Source organism: Bidens hawaiensis, unplaced genomic scaffold, assembly GCF_021521415.1.
Source record: "Bidens hawaiensis isolate Kalapana, Puna unplaced genomic scaffold, B.hawaiensis_p1.1 tig00023789_1, whole genome shotgun sequence".
NCBI lineage: Eukaryota > Viridiplantae > Streptophyta > Magnoliopsida > Asterales > Asteraceae > Bidens > Bidens hawaiensis.
Window position 1 is genome coordinate 53,367 of NW_027493733.1, and position 25,078 is coordinate 78,444.

The 25,078-nt window shown below is 36.1% G+C and overlaps 2 protein-coding genes across 5 annotated transcripts; both read right to left on the reverse strand.

The window, feature by feature from the left end:
• Nucleotides 1–1,522: 1,522 nt before the first annotated feature.
• Nucleotides 1,523–18,144, reverse strand: LOC143567989 (protein HASTY 1-like). Of its 4 annotated transcripts, none has more exons than XM_077054257.1 (22): nt 17,957–18,144; nt 15,275–15,376; nt 8,865–9,008; nt 8,690–8,770; nt 8,521–8,590; nt 8,309–8,379; nt 8,062–8,225; nt 7,875–7,946; nt 7,531–7,765; nt 7,170–7,232; nt 6,800–7,078; nt 6,039–6,152; nt 5,618–5,744; nt 5,360–5,529; nt 5,157–5,258; nt 4,917–5,020; nt 4,542–4,830; nt 3,459–3,700; nt 2,905–3,372; nt 2,089–2,383; nt 1,818–2,001; nt 1,523–1,734 (listed from the first exon to the last, which is right to left on the reverse strand). In XM_077054257.1, exons 1-22 carry the CDS (start codon nt 18,065–18,067, stop codon nt 1,655–1,657), a joined length of 3,567 nt encoding a protein of 1,188 aa, XP_076910372.1. In that variant the 5' UTR covers nt 18,068–18,144; the 3' UTR covers nt 1,523–1,654. The 4 variants fall into 4 exon arrangements, with proteins under 4 accessions (XP_076910372.1, XP_076910371.1, XP_076910375.1 ...); XM_077054256.1 differs by having other exon boundaries at nt 5,157–5,261; XM_077054260.1 differs by lacking the exons at nt 15,275–15,376; nt 17,957–18,144 and having other exon boundaries at nt 5,157–5,261; nt 8,521–8,596; nt 8,865–8,912.
• Nucleotides 18,145–22,555: 4,411 nt separating this feature from the next.
• On the reverse strand, nt 22,556–24,693 carry LOC143567980 (guanosine deaminase-like). Its single transcript, XM_077054250.1, has 5 exons — nt 24,504–24,693; nt 23,921–23,980; nt 23,635–23,825; nt 23,394–23,498; nt 22,556–22,858 (listed from the first exon to the last, which is right to left on the reverse strand). The coding sequence occupies exons 1-5, from the start codon at nt 24,517–24,519 to the stop codon at nt 22,670–22,672; spliced, it is 561 nt and encodes a 186-aa protein (XP_076910365.1). The 5' UTR covers nt 24,520–24,693; the 3' UTR covers nt 22,556–22,669.
• Between the last annotated feature and the right edge of the window lie 385 nt (nt 24,694–25,078).

The window sequence follows — 25,078 nt, forward strand, 5'->3', positions numbered from 1 at the left end:
GTCTTTTTGGTAATTCTTAAAGATTAATCAGTTAACCGTTATTAACATATTAGGGCATATATAATTGGGGATTTCTCAATTAGAGTTAGTTCAGTTCATTCTTCTTTTCATTTTTGTAATTCATTTCTTTTCAATTCATCTTGTAAACATTTTAATCAGTTCTTGATAATAGTCAATTAAGAGTTCTTATATTGTATCTGTTCATATTATTTCGCAAGATTGTAACATTATATATATATTTCCACGTTTCAAAATAGTTGCTTATTTTGTCTACGCACAAAAAAAAAATCATACCCCGTACACATTTTCTATAAAATATATAAAAAATTAGGTGTTATTGGTTTCAAGTTATAATTGATAGCTTGCTATTGGACAACCCTCACCAACTTTGACCACGCCATGCCCACAAATCATGAAGACATCATTTGGTGTTATTGGAATTGGTTTTTGGGTTATTTAGATTATTCAAAGCTATTCAAGTATAAAAACTTTGAATCTAAAACCTGATTTAAATACAGTTAAATGTTGGGTCAACCTGAATTACCTTAACTACGAGAAGAAAAATAACAAAAAAACTAATCAAATATTCGGATATATAAAATAGATTAAAATATCATATGTATATTTTAAAAAATGAAAACTAAAAAAACCATATAATTGAAAGTCAAAATGGTGTGGAAATCAAACATTAAAATTTGATTCTCATGCAAAATTGATTCAAAGACTGAACTCAAATTCAGTTTGATTCAAATTTCAGATTTTTTGAGTCCAATGTCAAGCTTCATGGGTGGGGCTCAAGCCGTTCAGTTACAATCTTGGTTTTAAAATGTGTGCATTATACATGATGTGTTTGTTGCGCTGATGAGTTGCATCGTGTTTCCATGAAACGTGCATTATGTTGTCATCGCATAATGCACTAGATGCAAGTAGCATAAATTTAGTTTGCCATCACATGTTTAGAGAAGGAAAAGCTGGAAAGAGTGACTTTTAGTTTATAGTCATACCTTTGTTAATTAGTATGCATTGTTTTGAATTTTAGCTGTAATATATTAGCATGCTTATTAATAATTTTTTTTTTTAATTTAGCTTTCAAGAATGTGTCGCGGTCTAATAGAGCACATCACATACGTAGGGCTCACATCACACATCAGATTATCAGATTTTGGGACCAAACAAATAGGAGCACATCACACAACCAAAGCTACAATTTAGGAATACACTGATTGGGGTAATTTTTATCCCATCGGTTAAGGCAAAAGTTTGGCTAAATATAGCTTCGGCCGTCAAGTTAAAACACTTTATGTTGCAAACTAACCAAAAATGTAACCTTATAAGTTGCTTAGCTAAACACCTAGTGCTTGTTAGCATGTAATAATATAATTTTGACTCAACCAACAGTGAGACCTGGATTATAAAACGAGTACAAATGCTACATCCAAGATGGACACAAGAATTGTAACTTCACACCAAAAACCAGAAATAGAATACTAATACGCCAATAACATTTAGCCGGCACACATGATTTTAACTTCTAAGGTAAAGATTAGCATTTAGTTACATACGGCTTTGATAGTTCATTTTTTCAAAAACCATTAGTTTTTAATCTGTATTTGAAACAAAATAAAGCTTCGTTGTGTACATAAAACCACCAACCTTACATAATAGCAGCCAAACCAATCGCACCTCCGTCATCTGTTCTGGAATCCGAGGCAGGTAACGTGCTTCGAGGCCTTGCTGAAAAACACAAATTATGGCTTCAATTAATAGCCGTTTAAATATTAAACTTAAAACACAAATAAAGAATGCGCTGTACTTACCAACAACATTTGTGATCAGATTAACACCTTTTTTAACAGCGAGTGCTTTCAACTGGTTAGCAGTACCAACCAACAACAAGCTTTTCATAAGCTGTTTTTGTTCCCTAGGGCTGCTGGTCTTTCCCAATGCTTCTTCAAATGCAAGCAAATCTTGAGGCCCAATGCAAGGAAGCGAGAGCAAAATCTATAAAACGTTAAAATTAAAATTAATTAAAGCGTGTGATTTTTAATAGTTAAGTTTTGTTAAACTGGGAAATGAATATTTACTTACTTGTCTGGGTGCTGGATCTTGCTTATAGAAGCTTACAAATATTTCACAGCAGAGACCAACCAAATTGGCACTGGTGACAGCATTTGACTCTAGAGCTAAACTTTGGATTATTGCAGAGAACAAATCTTTGCAAACAAATTGTCTTAGTTCAATGTTGTTTGTTGAGATAGCTAAAAGAACTATGGCCCCACAAAAGGTGGTGATCTTATTTGTGGATTCGACATCTGTCCATGTAAAAGCATCTAAACACAAGTGCAATAGTGGAACCGCTATATCCTTGTTCTTTAAAAGAAACCTGCAATAAGTAACAACTATTTAAAGTTTAAACTTAAAAACATATAGTAAAAGAATATCAGAGGTGGCTGATGCTTTGGTCAAAAAGTGCTTTCAAGTCAACCCGGTACGTTTTCGCCTATACAGAAAACCACCGACTTTGACTCGAACCCATTTTAACCTGTTACCCTACCCGCCCGTTTTACAAGCTCAACAGCTACAATTGGCCTTTGATAAGAGATAACTTGTATATAGGGGTGTAAACGAGCCAAGATGCTCATGGACTACTTGAGCTCGGCTCGCTAAAAGCTCAATCGAGCCAAGCTTAAATGAGCTCGAGCCGGAAAATAAGTTTGAGCTCGAGCTGCCTCGCAAGCCAAAACAAGCGTATTATTTATATAAATTTTATTTGATATATCAAAAATATATAATATAATAACTAATTATTAAACGAGCCAAACGCTCGAGCTCTCGTAAGTTAAACAAGTTCAGTTCGAGCTCAGGCTCAGATCGTTTACACCCATCCGTCTATGTCATACGTACCCGATTACAGAGCTGGACAATACATCAGAATCTGTAGGCAACTGCTCGGAATGAAGCCCAGAATTTAACCCGGGCGAACCTAAAAGCGAAAGTAGTGCGCAAATTTCACGGGTCAAAACCCGAAGAAGCTTTTCCTCCATCACTTCAACTTTTAAATAGGGCCCACCTAAAATCCCACAAAGATCAGGCACCTTCGCTCTCCCTTCCTCTAAAAGAGCAGACCATGAACACCTCAAAGCCTGATGTGAATACACAAGTAGTGGATACAGAAGCCTTTTTAACCATATATCCCACAAACCAGATGGGCAGTTTTTCACTAAAGGTGCTATAACCGAATGAACAAGTTGCCTTAGATGTCTAAACTCCATTGAATTAATATTCTCCATTAGTGCTAAGTCAACAGCTTCAACATCTGTGCATCTGAAGAATGATTCTCCAACTGTTGTTGATAGCCCCAATACATTATACCTGTTGACAGTAAATAAAGCTTATCAGTAACATCCACATGATGCACATTAACTAAATAGCACAAACTGTATTGTATAGTTAGTTACCCGCTCTCTCTAATACCCTTTAACCAATTTCTGATATCAGTTTCATTTGGTTCTGTGTTTCCGTCTTTCATGTGTGCAGGGATGCCATCAGCAAAAGTTATTCCACCTTTGGCCATTTTAGGGTTGCTTTCCCCTAGAAGACCGGTTCGCTCAAACTCACTCATAGCCATAGCAGATTTTATTTCTCCGGGTAGTATCTGAGTTACAGGTGGCGACCAAAGAGAGTGTATCGCACGGAGAAGCTGGAGAGGAAAAAGTAAGCATGTATATCATTCATCAGTTCTTGCAGCGAAACATAGTGTGAAAAAAAGATACATGTGTTGGATATAACGTGCTACCGGATTTACTAAAGCTATATATTGATGATTTCCGAGCATTTAAGAAGCTGTAGAATCAACTAACGTTGACAATGTGTGTGTAAGGCAGATTGGCTAACAGGTTGGGTTGACCCACAAATAATTTAGATTGTGTACATGGGTCGGGTTGGTCGGTTTCGGGCTCAAACTGAACCAAACCGAAATTTCAGTTTTTCGTATGGGTTTATTTCGGTTATCATTCAGTTGACAGTTTTACAATTGGGCTTTAAATGTGAGTCCAAAAGAAATTAATTGTCTAAATTTTCTGCTAATCGCCCATTGATGAATTTGGACATTAAAGTCTGGGCCAAAAAAAAAAGAATTTGGGCGTAAAACATTTTATCTAAATTTTTTGTTAATTACATATTAATAAATTTGGACATCAAAACTCTGGCCCAAAATAATGAATTTGAGCCATCCAAGAACAAGCATTCAAACAAGAGAGGCATGACCGAACCGTAGTTTTTTATTTTCGAAAACAAAAAAGAAAACAACTAGTCAGTTATTTACTCATCCCTAAATTTTAGAAGGTTAAACGCATTAAAAAGATTAATCCATTTAACCTGTTCTTGTTTTAGCTAATTTTTTTATTCTGACCTGTTTTGAGATAATTCACAACCCAACCCGACCCATTCATATATTGGTCAAAATTGCCATATCTAGCAAAATTGCCATACTATTAGTAAAAACACCTGAGCAAAATAGATGGTATATAAAAAGTACTTACTTTGAGCAGAGGCGGGAGCATCCATGGTAGATGAGAAGCCAATGGATGTGGAATAGATGATGCATTAGAATTATTATTGTTCACACCGCTCTTTCTAACGCCACTCCTCTTAAGTGCTTTCTCAAAGAATGTAACAGTATGGAACAATGACCACATAAATTTTGTGTCACCACACAATTTAATCAGACCTGCAGGGTCAGATAAATATGCATTTTGCCATTCAAGTTGAATCCATTGATGGCTCAATGGCTCGAGCAACCAGGTCATAACTTCTTGCTGTTGTTGAGGTCTGCACCAGTATGCATAGCACGGTCAACAAAGTCAAAATTAGCCATCAAGCATATAAACTGAACAGTATGAAACTAAATATATTACCCAGCTGCAGATGCCATAATAAGAAACGTTTCCCCAAAAAGATTGTGCTCTCCACGAAGCAACTGACCTTCCTTTTGCAAATAAGACACCGTGTCTGCTATGCCCTATTATAGAAAAGATTCATAGATTACTGACAATAATAAATTAATAATTATATAAAAAGCTGTTCCAATATCTATCTATCTATATATATATATATACACACACACAAATAAATAATTCGTTTTCAATATGAATTACCTTCATGTGAGGTAAAAGACTGGTGTCAGCAGTTTTAGCTAATCGAACAAAGGATGTGCAAATATGTAATCTTGTATGCCTAGCTTTACTGAGTGAAGGATCCTGCTAAATAAATGGCATAGTGAATTAACTATATGTAAATTGAGTTACAAGCTAAGCTTTCACATTTAAAGTTCATAAAAAATTAGAATTGGAACCCAAACCTTCGTGACGATTGGTAATGAATTTAGTAGTTCAAATAGTTTATTGATGACACTTCCAACAGCATCAGGATGGTACTTCAAGAAAGGACCCAGTGCCTCAAAATAGTGCCCAAGTACTTCAACTAATTCAGGTTCGGTCCATTTTAAAGAAAGAAGTTGCTTAAGTAAACCTTTGATACACAGTTAATGGTGTAATTAGAATTGGGTGATGATGTTAAAAAGTTTCGAGAATGCAAGCAAGTTGACAAGGAAGAAAACCTTCTAATATTCTGCATGAAGCAAGTTGAGCATCAGAGCCACTCCCAGTATCATCATTTGAACCATCAAAAATAGCTGCCACAACATTATCTACAGCAAGTTGCATGCTCTCTAGAGTGGCCAAATTCTGAAAATTTATTTGGCAAAAAGAATTATTGGTCTTAAACATAGAACCGCATATATCATTATAATCAATTAATTAGATTATTAATGGAATATTAGTATTTGGTGATCATATTTGATGCATCAAGCCATTAACTATTAGAAATCCAATAAAACCGATCCAGGTCACCCGACCCGTTTCAACCTGCTCCAAAGTATACCAAATTTTGAGTTTTTGACCAGTTAACCAAGCCTTGTGACCCACCATTTTTCTAGCTACAGAAAACTTATGCTTAAGAATCAGTGATAAGATTCCTACCTGAGAAGGCAGTGGAGCAAGAAGAAGGCTCTTGATGATCATAATAACTCTGTCAGAAACTTTGGTAACGGCTATAACAGGTTTGAAGGAAGCAATTAGTCGAATCAGTTCCACCTGAAAATATGGTTACTAGACATCAGAAAGGGTAACAAAAACAAAAGCAAACCCGTACACTTGTTTACCTAAAGATTCCCCGTTTAAATAACAAGCCAACTTCACTCGGTGATGACTTTTAAAAAGACTTAGTTTACCTAAAAGTAAAACTACTTATAAACCCACAACCATATTGTTTTAACCTGAAATAACTTATTGTAGCACCCAGCCACTTCAGTACATTTATGACTGGTTTTCTGACTTTTTACACTCACAATACACGCATAAAGCCACATGGCGTGTTTGGTAAACAAGGTTCAACACTTCAACCCTGGAAGATTTAAGGCACATTGTACCTATAGATACATACATACACACATGTATTGACTGGTTTTCTGACTTGTCTCTACACTCACAACACACGCATAAAGCCGCATGGCATGTTTGGTAAACAAGGTTCAACACTTCAACCCTTGAAGATTTAAGGTACATTGCACCTATACATACATGCATGCATACACACATATATGCGTGTGTGTGTGTAGAGATGACAATTTCAACTAATTTACTTTAAGAATGGGTTGATTCCTGCCACGGTGCCACCTATAGTAATAGGAATTGAGACGGGAAATAAACAAAAAAGCACAAGCATGCACACGCATACATACCAGCCTTGAACGGTACTGACCAAAATCTCCTCTACCCTCAAAATCATCACTCCATAACTCCAAAGCCCCACTAGAATATTCATTTCCAGGGTTGACTTTTTCTTTCTTAAGCATTCTTTGAAAAGATATATCCAACATGACACTACAGATCTCATCATTCACAAAAGGTAAGATCTTTTGCTTGTGATTATCAGCTTGCCCTGAGCCAGATGCCAGATTATCAGCTGAGCTGTCTCCAGCTGAAGTTTTTGGCTTTGCGAGCAAATCACGTATTAATGCCTAATTTTAGAAACAAACACTATGAGTCTTTTGAGTACATACAGCTATGAAAACCCTACACAGAAGCTATTAACAAAAACTGATAATATACCAGCCAGAATATAAGAGACTGATGATGAAGCTCAAGTTTATAGTGTCTGAAATATTGCATCATCTGCAAAGACATTCAAGTTAGGTCACACTGTTAGGCCTGAGATAATATTATTATTCAAGTATGAATAACTATTAAAATTTAAGTATGAATAAAGACTGAAGATAAGTACTCCGTACTAGTTTTGTATTTATTTATCAGATAACTCTTAGGATTAGTAACTTTAGTTTTCTTCAGAAACATAATTGTAAAGCAAAATTATATGCTAACTTTCAAGTTTCAATCAAGAAACATGAGGATGAGAATCACAGTCATGTTCCAATTCACCAGTTACCTAACACAATATAGTTCATTTTATTACCTTTAGTAAATATTGAGACAGTATTTCATTGTCACTGGTGATGCATTGCAAGTTTGTAGAGCCCAAAGACACCAGACTTTCACATATACACTCCGCAAACTCAAAGTCACTATCATTCATGACCGCAGAACTTGACTCTGATATGTTCAAGAAGTCCGTAGACACATTCAACAATATCATAAGAATACTGTTTATTGCAGAATCATAATCAGAATCTGCGTCAGTAGGTCTCTTCCTGAAAAAAGCAATCATCAAAATAACATTTTTAACAATCTAAATAGCTTATTTCACATTATAATAATAAGTACATCTAGCATTCCATATGTCAAAAAGTGTGTGGTTACCTTGAAGATACAAGCTTGAAAAACTCACATGCATGAACACGGAAATCAGGAGAAGAGAGTAAAAAGCCACAACTGGTTGATGGAAAATTAACAAAAAAAATTGTTAGAATCTGAAAAACGGAAGTGTTTTACAGTCAGAAACAATAGCATAAAGTAAAACCAATATCCAACTGCAAAAAAATCATACCCGTGGAGCGTGCCATATTTTGCAAGATAGGGCAAAGGGGCCCACTCAGCATATGCATTTATAGCATTAAGAGTAGCTGTCACTGCAGCTGCATGCTGCTTAGCAATGTCAATCTGTTGTCTACCCGCTTCTGTCATGGCAGCTCCAAAGTGTCTCTCTAATAGCTGTTGTTTGAGGAGTGTGATAAATTATAGTAAAAGAAGCAAAAGTATGCAATTTATAAAGATAGCTGTAACACAATACTTACTGTATACAATAATGGCAAAATGTCAGGCAGAGATTCAGTCAGCCCGCGTAACAACAGTCTACGACGATCACCTGCATAGATTTTAGATCGCAGCAAATCATTAAAAGAGACCCGCTGATTTAAATAGTAATCCAACAGATAACTAAACACACAGAAGCAATATCAATAATGTTTAAAATTATTGCACTTATAATCAAATAAATGAAGCAGACCTTCCAAGTCTTCATTATGAACAGTGATATCTTCCGGAAGCCACCTCAGCATCATACATACCATCTCAGCCTAAAACTAGAACACAAATCAGCCTGATTTTCCATATGAAGAATTTTATAAATTTTAGTTGAAGTCATTAAACAAAACAGGAAATGGGTTTTTCATTACATGCGTTGGACCAGAGTTGGAAATAGATATTAGAGATGGTATGAGTTCTTGCCATAAACTCACGCCTTCTCTCCTGACTATCTGTAACAAAATAAAAAATAACAAGATAAATCAACTAAGTGTATAGAGCTTGATCATGATGCTTCATAATGTAAGCATGAAAACAGAATTACACCTCAGCAACTAGAGCAGCTGTTTGACTTTTTAAAGCCCACTCTTCAAAACTGCTTGCAATTTCATTCATTAAATCAATAGAAACCTTTGCAAACTCTCGTCTTTCTTCAGAGCTTAGTTCATCCCACCGTAATCGCACTAAATGCTACAAAGAAAGACATTGTTGGTGCATACATGTTATCACATTTAAATGTGTCTCTTTAGAAGTTTTGATGATTACAAAAATTATAAACATGGGAATTAAAGGCTAACCACAAATAATAATATGTTCATGATCTACTTTCTCTGTGTCTTAAGTACAAAATAAAGAACGAATAAAGAAAAAGACACAGTAGCCTAAGGGTGTTGATAAAAAGAAATGATCACCCTACAAACCAATTTATAAAAACATACAATTTTTATATGTTCACTTGAAACTTTTATAAAACTATTCAAAGTTCTACAAAGACAAGGCCAAGAATTAGATATCTCTAGAAGGGATCTTCCCTATCCCTACGATATATATGGTCTTCATAGTCAGATAACAAAAGAAAAGGATGTCGTAATCTAAGTGTAAAAGTTTTTGAAACCAGCAAACCATCTTTCCTTCCTTGAGCAAAGTTCCCTTGCATTTTGAACCAAGGCTTGTGTCAATTTGATTTGGTCAAATGGCACCTTTGCAAAAGACTTGTTGCCAAAATTTTCAAACTTATTCAAAAGCTTTGAAAAATTCTCTCATACATCTATTTAAGCAACCCTTCTTTCAACACTTAAGACTCGCCTCTTCATTCTAGAAACATACAGCTTAAAACTCTTAGGACTTTTGAGACATCATCTACCAGTTTAAAAGGCCACCGAAGAACAACTCTTGGTATACATCCACAAGAACCACTATACATCCTCATGTTTTTGTGGTGATATCTCTCCAACTCTTGTTTACATGCATTTTTACATTACAAACTGTTTTGGGTTGTTAAAAAAAATTGGTAAAATATTTACTTTTAGAGTTAAAACAACCTATTCACCCGATATATAAAGATTCTTACAGACACATCTGTTAGGTTCGGAGTCACACACAAACACGAATACAATAGTAAAACCGAAAGAATAAACGAAAGAGACACAAGGATTTAAGTGGTTCGGTCACGGTGTATGACCTACGTCCACTGTCGATAACTAGGGTTTTCTTATTATTGAGTGATACAAACTTACAAGTACAGGAGAGAATATATAGACTAGACAATTAGGGTTTAACCCTTTAACTAAACTGGGCCTGATTAGAGCTTTTGGGCTTGGCCAAAACTCAAACAGCTTAATCTCCTAATTCTGTCTATTCGTCTAAACCGGACCCGACCCATGATGGATCGGAGACCACAACATAACAATCTCCCACTTGGGCTTCGAGACATCTTCTCTAAACCACCACTTGGATGCGTCAAACATTTCAACCTGCTCCCATTTGGAGACGTAAAATGTCTTCACCTGCATTGCCTTGTACATGTAAAATAAAACCCATCTGGTTTTGCACCTCCTAGTTACCCTTCGCCTTCTCAACATTATTCCTGAAGGCCTGCTGAAGCTCTGCACAGCTTCAGCTTATCCAGCATCACCGGCTTGGTGAACATATCTGCTGGATTCTTAGCACCTGAGATATTTTTCAAACTGAAAACACCATCACTGATCAAATCTCTGACAAAGTGATATCTCCTCCCGATGTGCTTAGTCTTCGAATGATAGACTGGATTCTTCGCAAGTTTCACTGCACTCTCATTGTCACAATATAAGAAGAACTCTGCCTGTTTCTTTCCCAACTCTTCAAGAAAAGTTCTCAACCATACTAATTCTTTACTTGCTTCGGCTGCTGCCATATATTCTGCCTCAGTGGTTGATAAAGCAACACTTTTCTGAAGTCTGGACATCCAACATACTGCTGTTCCCCCAACTGTGAAAACATAACCAGTAGTGCTTTTAAACGTCTTCTTACATCCACCCAGATCAGCATCTGAATAACCCCTGAGAATTGTATCATTCCCCTTAAAACATAACCCCAAACTGGAAGTACCCTTTAAGTATCTGAGTAACCATTTCACCGCTTCCCAATGTTCCTTTCCCGGATCCGACATAAAACGACTAACTACCCCGACAGCATGAGCAATGTCTGGCCGTGTACAAACCATGGCGTACATGAGACTGCCAACAGCAGATGCATACGGAACTTTAGCCATCTCTGTTCTTTCTTCCTCTGTTCTGGGAGACTGGTCTTTGGTAAGTTTGAAATGACTTCCCAGAGGTGTGTTTCTCGGTTTAGTCTTCTCATCATTCATCCTGAATCTTTCTAACACTTTCCCTATGTATTTCTCTTGGGATAGTGTTATGGAGCCATCTTTCTTTCTGGATATACTCATCCCCAAAATCTGTTTGGCTGGACCAAGATCTTTCATCTCAAATTCATCAGACAACTGTTTCTTCAACTTGCGAATCTCCTTCATATCAGATCCTGCAATTAACATATCATCTACATAAAGAAGTAGAATGATATATGAGCCTTTAAACTTCTTTAAGTAGCAGCAATGGTCGGCCTCGCATTTCTTGTACCCAGTTCTCACCATAAAATCATCAAACTTTAGGTACCATTGCCTAGGTGCCTGCTTCAGACCATACAAGCTTTTCTTCAATTTGCAGACCCATTTTTCTTTCCCGGCAACCTGAAATCCCTCAGGTTGTGCCATATAGATCTCCTCGTCAAGATCACCATGTAAAAATGCTGTCTTAACATCTAATTGCTCTAGATGTAAATTTTCTGCAGCAACAATACTTAAGATCAATCTGATGGTGGTCATCTTCACAACTGGAGAGAATATTTCATTATAATCAATTCCCTTCTTTTGCTGGAAACCCTTGACCACTAAACGAGCTTTGTATCGTTTAGACCCATCATGTTCTTCCTTGACTCTATAGACCCATTTATTCTGTAGAACTCTTTTATCTGGTGGAAACTTGGTTAAAACCCATGTCTGGTTTTTACTCAAAGAGTTCATCTCCTCCTTCATAGCATGCTCCCACTGGAGTGAATCTTTCAACTTAAGTGCTTCATAATAACTCTCTGGCTCACCATTTTCAGTTAAAAGGAGATAATTAACTAAAGGTTTGTAACGTACCGCTGTTTAGAAACTCTGGTGGACCTCCTAACCCAGTGCTGAGGCGGGTCAGGTTCTTGTGGAGACTGTTCATCCTCAGACTCTGAACTCCCACTGTCAGAGACTCCCTCTGACTCTTCATTTCCACCAATATCATCATCTTCAAATTCAGGAACTGTGGTTTCTTCAGTTTCTGTCTCGGGTTCGGTAGCTGACTCAACTGTCTTTTTCTGAGCATCAATTTCATATTCAACCTGCTCTTTCTGAACCCTTGATTTTGAAGTGTTTCTATCTTTGTATAACTCAGCCTCATTAAAAGTTGCATGCTTGCTTCTGACTACTTTTCTGCTTTCTAAATCCCAAAGCCTGTAGCCCATTTCGTTTGACCCATATCCAATGAAAACATATTTTTTAGCTTTAGCATCAAGCTTGTCATTTTTCACTAGATCATAAGCGCTACACCCAAAGACTTTCAAATGCTTATAATCTGCAGCTTTACCTTTCCACTCTTCTTCTGGTGTCTTGAAACCCAACGGTACTGACAATCCCCGGTTAATTAAATAAGCTGCAGTGTTAACTGCATCTGCCCAGAACGTCTTTGGAAGCCCGGCATTAAGTCTCATACTTCTTGCCCTTTCATTTAACGTCCTGTTCATTCGTTCTGCCACTCCATTTTGTTGAGGAGTGCCAGGGACTGTAAAGATCATCCGAATACCGTACTCTTCACAATAATCACAGAATTCTTTGCTAACGTATTCACCACCGTTATCCGACTTCAAGCATTTCACCTTCAAATCAGTTTCCAATTCAACAGCAGTTTTCCATTTCTTAAAAGTATCAAAAACATCAGATTTATTTTTAAGAAAGTAAACCCATACCTTGCGTGTCGAATCATCAATGAAGGTGACATAATAGTGCGATCCTCCCAAAAAAGAGACTGAAGTTGGTCCATAGACATCAGAGTGAATAAGCTCCAATTTCTGAGCTTTCGGTTGTTTTCCGGTCTTCACAAAAGATGCTTTCTTCTTTTTACCGAAAACACATGGTTCACAAAATTCAGATTCAACCTTCTTCAGTTCTGGAATTTTTCCTCTAGCAACGAGCATTTTCATCCCTTTTTCACTCATGTGGCCGAGTCGTTGGTGCCACAAACTAGACTGACTCGGTCCACTGGTCACTGCATTTACCCCATCAGCTGGAATTTCAACCATGTATAAAGTGCCCTTCTTTTTACCTCTGGCGATCACAAGATTCCCTTTCACAACTTTCCATTTACCCCCACCAAACATAACATCATATCCTTGGTCATCTAACTGCCCAACAGAAATTAACTTTCTTCTAAGGCTAGGAACGACCCGAACATCCTTTAGAGTCCATGAGGTGCCCAATGAAGTTTTTAGTTCAATATCCCCCATCCCCATGATATCAACAGCATGATTATTAGCCAAACGAACTTTACCAAAATTACCTGTTCGGAGATTCTTCATCTTCTTCGTGCTATAAGTGGCATGAAAAGATGCACCAGAATCCATAATCCATGAATCTGTTGATTCTTCAACACAGCAGATAAGAGTCTCTTCTGAACCTTCTGAATCATCTGAACCGGTGGCCAGATTAACTTCCTTCTTAGATTCTTTCTTTTCTTTTGAAATTGAGGGGTTCGGGCATTGGTTTCTGAAATGCCCCATTTCTTTGCAATTCCAACACTCAATGTCTTTTCTGGGCTTTGACTGACTTCTTCTTCTAGACTTTGACCTACCCCTGCCATTACCTTTCTCTTTTCTCCTACCTCTCCCTTCGGTGCTCAATATAGAACTAGATGTCTCACCAGAATTCCTTCTTCTTATGTCCTCCCCTAAAATCAAATCCCGGACTCCTTCAAAAGTAAGCTTAGTATTCCCAGAAGAACTACTAACTGCAGTAACAGTCCCTGACCAACTTTCGGGTAACGAGGATAACAAGAGTAACGCTTGAACTTCATCATCAAACTTGATATCAACAGAAGACAAACGAGAAATAATAGTGTTGAAGTCATTAACATGAGAGGTAACAGATGCCCCTTCCTTCATTCTGGTGTTAACTAGCTGTCTAATCAGAAATACCTTGTTTGATGCAGAAGGCTTTTCATACATATTTGACAAGGCTTTCATAAGACCATACGTGGTAGTTTCATTTACAATATTGAATGCCACATTCTTAGCTAGTGAGAGTCTAATAACAGCTATGGCTTTTCTGTCAAGTACCTTCCACTCATCATCTTTCATACTTTCCGGTTTCCTCTCTTCTAGTGTTTCCATTAAGTCTTTCTGACATAGCAAATCCTCAATTTGCATTTTCCACCATCCAAAATCCTGACCATCAAACTTCTCAATCTTGATCTTTCCGTCCTCAGCCATTATCCAAACTGAGTTTTGATTACAGCAAACAACCAAACTACCCAAGGAATAAAAGGACTGGAAACTGATCAGAAAAGACGAACCAGCAGCTGCGGAACCCTAATCAGCGGCGGCGAACTGTAGCAGCGGCGGCGGTACTGTAGCGGCGGCGCGGTACTGTAGCGGCGGCGGCGGTACTGTAGCGGCGGCGGCGGTACTGTAGCAGCGGCGGTGGAACTGTAGCAGCGGAGCAGCGGCGGCGGAACTGTGTGTATAATCGAGAACCAGGCTCTGATGCCAATTGTTAGGTTCGGAGTCACACACAAACACGAATACAATAGTAAAACCGAAAGAATAAACGAAAGAGACACAAGGATTTAAGTGGTTCGGTCACGGTGTATGACCTACGTCCACTGTCGATAACTAGGGTTTTCTTATTATTGAGTGATACAAACTTACAAGTACAGGAGAGAATATATAGACTAGACAATTAAGGTTTAACCCTTTAACTAAACTGGGCCTGATTAGATCTTTTGGGCTTGGCCAAAACTCAAACAGCTTAATCTCCTAATTCTGTCTATTCGTCTAAACCGGACCCGACCCATGATGGATCGGAGACCACAACATAACAACATCAACTCCCTTCTAGTTTAATTATCAGCAAATACCCGTAAACATTGGGTAAATCCCTGAACAGAAAAGATGGCATTGACCTTAGACGGGAGAGCATGAAAAGAAAAGGCATGTTCCTATAATACGTTTACGTAATTACATAACCTTGTTATTGATATTCGGAATAAAAGGCTTGTTTCTAATAATCACCATATATATGATGTTAGCAACTAGGTAACTAAGCAGATATCCTAATGCTTGTAATATATAGATCACTAGAATAGAGATCAGCAAAGAAAGGAAAATACCTGCAACAGTTTAAATGCATGCAAACGAACTTCAGAAGACCAGTCTTTCTTGACTAACAGAAATGATGTGCTTGCCAAAACACGTACATCCCCAGCTTTTACCTAGAAAGAAAAATATAATTAAAACGTATTAAGAAAGAATGTATGTGAAAGTGAAGTACCCTCAGTGAAAAATGCATGTACAAAAGTTAAGAGTAACATATTTGTAAAGTGATCGTTTTGCCTCCGATAAACGAATTTTCTCCATTTGTTGTCTTATAGGTCTTACAAAACTGATAATGCATCTTTAAAATCAAAGATTATTGTGGAAGAAATAAGGAGTCGTGAACTCACAACATATTTACCATATCTGTGTATCTTGTAGTGCAAAACAAATATATTAGTATCATAATACATCATCTTATGGCCTGCGATTCAAGAGTTTTTAACCAAAATGGGGAGTTTGAAACTTATTTACCAAAATAGGTGATTTTGTGTAGATTTGTGTTTTCTCACTCATAATTTTATTGGGTAAAAATCATCTCTATTAAATAAAATTATTCAAGATAGACAATAATACATTGAAATATAATTACTTTTTTTCTTCACGATTTCTTCAACATAATTTTAAAATTGGTCTGTACAAAATGTAAAAAAAAAAAAATACTTATGCTTAAAACTAAAATACAATATATAAATTAATACTAGAGAACCACGATATAGCCAAATAATGAAATTAGTATATATTATTTAAAAAAGCTCATTACGTAGATTCAATTTCTTTTTCTAATTAATTTAAAATTCATTTTCATCATTATATGTAAAAATTACTTCCGTTCGTTAAATTAAAAAAAAAGGTTGAATACGTAGTTGTGTTTATTTTTTTTCTTCTTAACATTCCGGTATAATTTTTGTTGAGAACAAATTTGTATGCGAGTGACAGTCCCGTACTGGAATTGTGACACAAAAACGATTCCGACCAAACAACATTAGTATTGTTATCAGTTTTATCGGGATAGGTACCCACATTCGTTCTTATGGTTTTTGCAATTATTTTATTTTCTCTCTCGACATTCTAGCATAAATTTTACTAAAACGAAATTGTTCAACAAAATTTGTTGGACATAATAAGTTTTCCGAGTGTCAGTGTCGTACTAGTACGGACAGTAAACCGAACATATTCTGACTAAGCAACGTCGATATTAAATCTAATTCTATTTTTGAACACCTTTATTATTAAAAAATAAAAATTGATGCAAAACTATTATAAACCAATAAATAAAAAAAACAAAGAATAAAAAAAACTCAAAAAATAATTATAATATAAAACTGCAGTTTCAAATCAATTTTGTAAAATAACAAAAAAAATTAGAAAACAGTTTAAAAAGATTTTTTTATTTCGATTAAAACAGGATGAAAGATAAAAATAAAAAATTCATTATTTTTTGTTCTTTTTTTATTATCTTTATCAAAGAGAAATTTTCAACAGAAATCATTTTTATTCAATAAGATTATGAGTGGAAAAAGACAAATTCACATATAATCACCTATTTTGGTAAATAAGTTTCAAACTCCCCATTTTGGTAAATACTTATTCCTCCCACCCCATTTTGGTAAAAAAAAACTCACGATTCAATGGTGGTAAGCATGTTCCTTAGAAAAATGTAATTCAGTGAGTGAAACACAACAATAACCTTCTCTTTTAGAGAGAGGATAACATGTGTGCAACAAGTTGTGAAGTCAAGTCGCAATTTTGAGCTTCTTAAGACCCTTTAATTGAATTACATCAGTAGTGAAATGTTTGTATGTAAAGTTTACATACAAACATTTCACTACTGATGTAATTCAATTAAAGGTGAGCTGAAGGTGAATGATCTTAATACAAAAAAGAAACACAGAACATGTATAGCACATAATCGCTCGTCTTAGGGTTTAGGGCTATCTTTTAATACAGAAAGAAACACAGAGCAGGTTTAGGACAGAATCGCACGTCTTAGGGTTTAGGGCCTAATCTTCTAAGTTCCACTCTTTTCTCCTTCATCTAATTATTTCTCCTCAACACTTTTCCAGTTTTTCTTCATAAATTTCATTATTTTAACCAATTAAATTTCTCAGTCGAATTACCTTTCAACTCCATCATCTCTTGCAAATCACAAAAGTAACCAAAACCTCAACAGAAACTCAAAAAATGTTTAGATTTCAAGTAAACCATCGGAAACCCTAGCTAACCCTACACTAACAAATTCACTCAATCCCTAACTAAATCAACAGAATCTCGCAATCCGATTACCATACATAGCTTAAAATCACAAAAATCATCATCAAAATACAATAAACACGTACTGCAAACAAAAACCGTACAGAACGGAGATACATTATTCCTCCTCAATATTTTTCCAGTTTTATCTTCATTATTCCTTTCAATTCCATCAACTTACAAAGCACAAAATTGCTCAAAAACTGTTCAATAACTAAAACACAGTAAACCCTAGCTAACCCTAAACTAACAAATTCACTCAATCACTAACTGAACCAACAGAATCTCGTCATCCGATCACCTTACACAACTCAAAACCGCAATAATCATCATCATAATAACACAATAAACACGTATTGCAAACTAAATCCGTACAGAAGACGGATACATTATACACACTAACAGATTAATCAAATTAAAATGAAGTAAGATACAAACGAACATACAGATTCCAAGTAGGCAAGTGCGGCTTTGCGATCGTCGGCTGACGAGTTCCAGCCGAGAGCTGCAACGATAGCTCGAGCAACATCGTTTGCCGTAGCACTGCTAAGGTCCATGGTTGTGCGTGAGGGTTTTAGAATGAAAGAGGAAAGCTAACTAGGAGATTATATTATGAGCCAGCTTTAAAATGTTGGATATCCAAGAGTGACACATTATTAATAGAGAAATCTGCATTTTGTCTCCCTGGTTTATATCGTCGCGAGATGGGTTAACCCCTGAAAAAGAATTTGCGAACTTTGACTCCCTGTGTTTCTCCGGCGGGTTCTTCTGACTCCCACCGTCAGTTGACCTTCCATTGACCTGTTAAAAATTGTGAAATGACTCATTTACCCTTGTATCTTCATCTTCATCATCTAACCTAGTGTGTGTTCTTGGTGTAAACGACCGACCAAATCCTTCACCGTTCATGATCCATCAAATTAATCCCACCAATCTTCAATTCAACCCTCACCATGACAAAACCCCAAGCGACGAAGACAAAGACCCAAAAAAACCGAAGACATGGTTTTCTCTCCGGCAACTCGTCGGCCGGCCAAAAACCCGACATATACCAACAAACCATAACAATAACAATAACCCACCACAAACAACCTATAAATACTCCACAATGTTATGTAAAGACGCGAAACGAGATGGCCGAAAGATTTTGGCGGCGCGGTGGTCGAAAAAAAGGATTTCGGCGCCGCGGTCACCGGAAAAACGAGATTTCGATGGCCGAAACAACGCATAACCCACCACAAAACCCGAAGGATTTCGGCGCCTCGGTGGTCGAAAAAACGAGATGGCCGGAATCCATAGCGGCGGTGGCGTGGTGCCGGAGGTTAGGGTTTTTGATCGGAATGATTTATGGGTGCGGTGGTTGAATTATTGAAGCGATTGGTAGTGGGGTTTGAGAGATTTGAGGGTTTGAGTGATGAAATCTAGGGTTTGAGGATTTGATTAATTGTTATGAAACTGATGATGAAGATGATGAGATTAAGAGTTGGTGGTGGGTTTGAGGATTTGAGGTTGAGGTTGATGATGATGAAGATGAGATCTGGTGATGATGATGAAGCTTACGATGTTGCTGCTGCTATTATTCTTATTATTATTATTACTATTACTATTATTATTATTTATTAAAAGAAGATTACTAAAATACCCTTAATATGTTGGTATTATTACTAAAATACCAACGGTCAGCTGACGGTCAACTGAAGATGGGAGTCAAAAGAACCCGCCGGAGAAACACGGGGAGTCAAAGTTCGTAAATTCTTTTTCAGGGGTTAACCCATCTCGCGACGATATAAACCAGGGAGACAAATTGCAGATTTCTCTTATTATTATTGCTTATTTTTTGCTTTTTAAAAAAACATATAGCGTTTGAATTAAGTTATCTATCACATTTTTCGTAATCGGATTATCTTTATGCCAAATTAAAATATTTATAATAGTATTCTTTTAGAAAAATTATATGTTAATAAAGTGAAAGTGTTACGATAAACCATGTTTAATTTGTAAAAAAAAAGTAAAACACACGAAATGTTTATCTAGTATCCTCGTTCTTAAAAAGAAAAGAATAAAACTTGGTATAATTTTTTGGTTTTTTCGAGTTTAATTTAGCTTTTAGGGTTAGATTTGGGAGGGGTAAGTTTTTTTTAGCCTGGGGGGAGAGGTTTTTTTAGCCGGGGGTGAGGGTTAGGTTTGAAAGCCCACCAAAGTAACGGCAAAGTAGTCATTACCTAAACTATTAATTAAATTTAGTCAAAAATGGTAAATTTGTCAATTTTGTAATTAAAAATGGAGAAATATGCAATTGAATATTTGGGTTAGGTATATATGCATTTAAAAAGTTTTATAGTGGGAAATATGCAATTGCCCCTTTTTTGGTTTAAACACTATAGAGACTTATTAAAAATAACTCGATATCCCCACATCTTCCACCATTCAAACCATGTATACGAACGGTCACATCAAATACAGAGCCAGATGCAGCTGTTCTGGTAGACGGTTTAGAGTATGTCCATTAAAAAATATTATGCTAATAATTTGAATCTAAACTAGGTAGATGATTTGTGTATATTATCCATTTATAATGTTGATTGAATCGTGTTTTTTTTTCAATTGTATTTCATTGTAATATAGCTATAGCATCATGCACAACTTGTATCAACACAATTATGTCTTGAAAAAGTGTTGAGACGATATCTCACTGAAAAGTCATTGAGATGAAATCTCTCTGAAGTCTGAAAAGTGGACTCTCACTGAAAAACTCATTTTCAAAGTATGAAAATTTAAATACACATGAAGTACGGTACAAAAGGATTCGTAACAACATGCAAACCGATGTTTAAGAGCTTCGTTTGAATATAGATATTACTATATAACAAATAAAACATGAAAGTTCACGCCAAAGAAGGACTTCAAATGGTGGTTCAAGACCATGGCTTGAGTACCAAAACCCACCAAAAAAATCATCGACACTATTAAAGCTAGATAGTTGGTCGTCTGTTAGTGCAAATAGTGGTCTTGAATACTGGTTTGCACATATCTGTATTTTAAATTTGTCATCCTGATGTTTCGGACCATGGTTTGGTTATTCCCGTCATGGGAACTAGCACACCTTTTATTATTTGTATTCAATATTCTTAATGGCATGATATAAAAAAAAATAAAAAATCCCACACATATAGCTTAAAAAATACCCTTACGAGGAAAAGATGTTGGAGCAAATCTCATTTGTTAAGGAAGACTACGAAGTACTATACAATGTACTAAGTCCTCAAACTACAAAGTAACCAATATGCAGTGGCGAAGCTTAGGCTTAGTTACAGGAGTGACCGAAGTCACGGACTAAAAAATTTTCGGGCCGACGATTCGGTTCGTGTCGGTGATTCGGGTCGGGTTGGTGATTCGGGTCAGGTCGGATCAAACAATATGACATCTATATATCTATTTTTTTTTCATTTATTCAAACAATTATTCTTACAATAAAAACAAAAACAAAATAATTTTTTAGCCAACAAAGACCTAAAATATTCATGATAATGCGAGAGGAAGGAAGGGTGAGTAGGGATAAGCAAATTCGGTATTGGTACCGGTACCGAAATCGGTACAGATTTGGTACCGTCGATACCGAATAGGTACCAAAGTTTTGAGTTTCGGTACCGGTATATCTCAAATTTTACATTCAATGTCGGTACCGAACCGAATATTTTGGTATCGGTACTAGTACCGGTACAGTACCGATCTCATCTTTAAGGGTGAATACCTAGAAGAAGAATTGCAAAGACCTAAAATATTTATAAAAACAAATCTTTTACTATTCGACTACTATTTTGTAACTTTGTTTATAAATAACGCGAGGTTTTAGAAAAAAAAAACAAACGATTGGGTATTATATTTAAAAAAAATCAGAGGTGACCGGTAGCATTTTGGCAAAATACATCGGGGGTGACCGCGCTTATTACCTATAAATTTTTTGAGAAAAATCGAGAAATTTACCCAATTAACGGAGAAAACGACAGTGACCGAGGCCACCCCTGGTCCTCAAAGAGCTTCGATATTGGCAATATGCCTGATCTCAGCAAAAATAGACCACGCTTTCATATTATTTCATTGAGTACATTAAACATATGAGACTGCTTTGTCTAATTTAAAAAAAATTGTCTATCTAAACCTCGTTGCAACAACGAACTGCTTTGTCTAGCCGAAACCCCATATGTGTCCAAACATGGGCGGCCATGAGGTGTGGCCGGGTAGTCAACGGCCACAGGCCCGACACCCTGTTTGGCCCGAAATGTATTTTTATAAACCAATATGCATATTTAGTGTTTGTACTCAATTATATAACCATTGCTTTGTCTAGTGGAAAAGAGAGATTACTCCTAACCCGAAGGTTGTGGGTTATACTCTCATTTGAGGCATGTTTAATTCTATTTTTATACAAAAGTTTTTACACAACCCAATTATAACCAAGTAAACCAATATAATTATTTAAACCCAACTAAAAAACTCTTTTTGCTTAAGGCTCAACAAAATTTTCTCCTTCGGCCCAAATTCCTTTTTGCTTTCTCGGAGCCGGGCCTGTGTCCAAAGGCAGCATGTCTTAACGCTATGGATAACCACAATAATGCTTATCATTAAATGAATCCTCTGTTGTGAAAGAGGTGCCAAGCCACATGCATTGTCAGGTGGTTGGTTTGGTCCATAGCTTGCTTGAGGTTAACCATGGTTCCATAATGTTTCATGAAATGAATTCATTGTTGTGAAAGAGGTGGCAAGCCACATTTAACACTTGTCAAAGACCACAAATGATGATTTATGGGACTGCTTTCTCGTAATAAAAAAATTGTGTGTTGCCTTAATAGATAGAAACTACACAAATTCTTGATAAAAAAACATTTGAAATAAAATAATAAACCCATACAAACATTCATACATTTATACCAAGTCACACTACATAAATATTATTTTAGGTAAGTTTGGTTAAAAAAACTGCGAACTTGCAAATCAAACCGAAGTTGTAGTTACTGAACCGAGTCTAAATTTATTCAATCAGTAAATGAAGAAACATCAGATTTTATAGCTTTTAAATCTGAGGGGTAAATATGCACCAAATTGTTCAGTAATTAAAGAGTTAAAGATCAAATGATGAACAAGTTGACATGAAATTGAGATCAATACATTGAAAACTTGGCTTTGGTTTTCTCAAATACTTGTTCAGCAATCATGGCTCCAGTTCCATCTGCTTTCTTGATCTCCAAGTTAGCCTTCTGATAATGGCCAGTGCCTCTCAGTGCATCTGCAATAAAATCATCAAACCCGATCGCAATCGCTGCTTCAGCTTTAGCACCGTAAACCAGCCTCTGCAAGCACAAAACATAGAAATATATAAAAACTGACCCAAAACTAGAGTTGTAAAATAGATCGTGTTCATGTGGTGGCAGGTTGAACCTGACACAACCCTGGAGATCGTGTCACGCACATTAGAACCCAAACATGACACACATGAGCCTAAACATGACACGTGTATTCACGGGTTGACATGAACACAACCTGTTCAACTTGAAAACTAACTAACCTTTCAAACTTTTGTTTACATATTAATACTTTAAAATTCTAAATTTACATATTATGTACTTTTTTGAACCAATTATCTTTAAAATATGCCATATTATAGTTTAAGTAATTATGTACAACACATTGAAAAAAACAACAAAAATAAATAAATGGGTTGAACGGGTCAACCCATGAGCCCATCGGGTTGACACAAACACAATTCGTTGACCCGTAAAGACTAAACCCAAAAAAGTGAATTTCGTTTAGGTTCATGTCAGGGTCATATATTCACACCCATACCCAAAATAGAGTCCAAATACATTTTGCAGAAAAAAACAGAACCTTAATCCTTGAAAGATGAATGGCACCGAAGCACATAGGGCAAGGCTCACACGAGGCATATATCTCACAATCAGAAAGCTCAATCCGGTTAAGCTTTTTGCACGCCTGAGAAGAACCAAATCCAATATTTAAACTAATAAACGTTAATCTAAATAAAGAGTTATTCAATACAATATCTGATTATTATTCCTCCAAATAATAATAAATTTGGGTAAAAACAAACAAGTGCCAATAAGCTAACCTCTCTAACAGCGGTGACCTCTGCGTGTGCAGTCGGATCCGTATGGTTCAGAACCATGTTGTGACAGCTCACAACAATCTCATCATTCCGGACCACAACCGCACCAAACGGGCCACCATCTCCATTTTCCACTCCTTTGTAAGCCTCTTCCACGGCCCGTGTTAGAAACTTATGGTCTCTATCTTGGACCACTACATAACCACAATAATCAATTTAAACACATAAACTGGATCATAAAGTTATAAACAAAAAAAAACATGCTTGCTTAACATAAGATGAATCTTACCATCCTGATGGCCTGCAAATGCCGAGGCAACCGCAATAGCTCCATCCTTAGTTCCAACAACTAATCAACAAGAAATAAGAAAAGTGAGCCTGATTGTTATAAAGATTCAAGCAAAAATATAAAAATAAAATCAAGATTTAAACTTTAAACAATCAATTGAACCATCTAACGATCAGATCAACATGCTGACTTTCAAAAGTCAAACTTTTGCAATTTCAACTTCAAAATTGATATGGGTTTGCTACAAGATCGATTCTTTTGTGATATATCAACATCAATAATGATTCAGATTATAGTAGTAATACCCATAATAACATGAATAACAGTAAAGCTAAATCATACGATTGACTTATTCCCATCTTTGACTTATTCAAATCGCCAAATACGATCGTAAACTCAAATCCAAAATTATCGGAACCAATTCAGCTCTTAATTCACAACTAAAATCCTTAACAAGTGAATGAAACAAGGTAAATCGAAACAAAATTGGCCTAAACAGAAGCAGAATTCGAGCATGCAATCAGAGATCGGAAGATCATAATATGATCAATGAATTACATTGAGAGCAAAAAACAAGACTCACCTGTAGTGTCTTCCATGTCGAATTGGCGAAGATGACGTGGCGTTAATGGGTTTGATTCGATCGAAGAGACAGATTATTATTATTATTAATTATTATTACGGAATCAAAATGATAACGAGAGAGAGAGAGAGAGAGAGAGTTGTGTGGAGGAAGGAGTTCGTCGGTTTCGTTGGTGCCTCTACTTCCATTTATATAACGTTGCCAATTTATTTTTCTTTTCTTTTTTTAATTTTTTTTGGAAGTTTCAAGTTTATTATTCATGAGCAAATTGTCGCATGGTTTATGTGGTGTTTGGGATTCTTTATTTTTATCAACTTATAATTTATAAATTTTTTGAAAAGTTAATAAGGTGTATAAGGTGTTTGGCAAATCATAAGGCCTTATGAATTTTAAATTTTGGTGAAGGCAAAATAGAGGCGTTTTGAAAAGTTAGTAATATGTAACTTATTTGTAAATGATGCAATACGAAAAATCCTTTATCGTACATTACGTACGCGAGACTATGAAACGTCGATCTTCAATAACCCTAAAATCACAATTACGCGAGCCGACCTCCGTCAACCTCTTCTCCCGTC

Excerpts from the sequence above, each read along its gene's own strand:
- LOC143567989 (XM_077054256.1), bottom strand. The coding sequence starts at position 18,067 with ATGGACCTTAGCAGTGCTACGGCAAACGATGTTGCTCGAGCTATCGTT. Across the intron at positions 7,766-7,874 it reads TTCAAGCTTGTATCTTCAAG|GAAGAGACCTACTGACGCAG; the intron begins GTAACCACACAC and ends TGCTTTTTTCAG. Across the intron at positions 7,079-7,169 it reads AGTCTCTTATATTCTGGCTG|GCATTAATACGTGATTTGCT; the intron begins GTATATTATCAG and ends TTCTAAAATTAG.
- LOC143567980 (XM_077054250.1), bottom strand. Across the intron at positions 23,499-23,634 it reads AGGTCACCGCTGTTAGAGAG|GCGTGCAAAAAGCTTAACCG; the intron begins GTTAGCTTATTG and ends GGTTCTTCTCAG. Across the intron at positions 22,859-23,393 it reads TTCATCTTTCAAGGATTAAG|AGGCTGGTTTACGGTGCTAA; the intron begins GTTCTGTTTTTT and ends TTGTGCTTGCAG.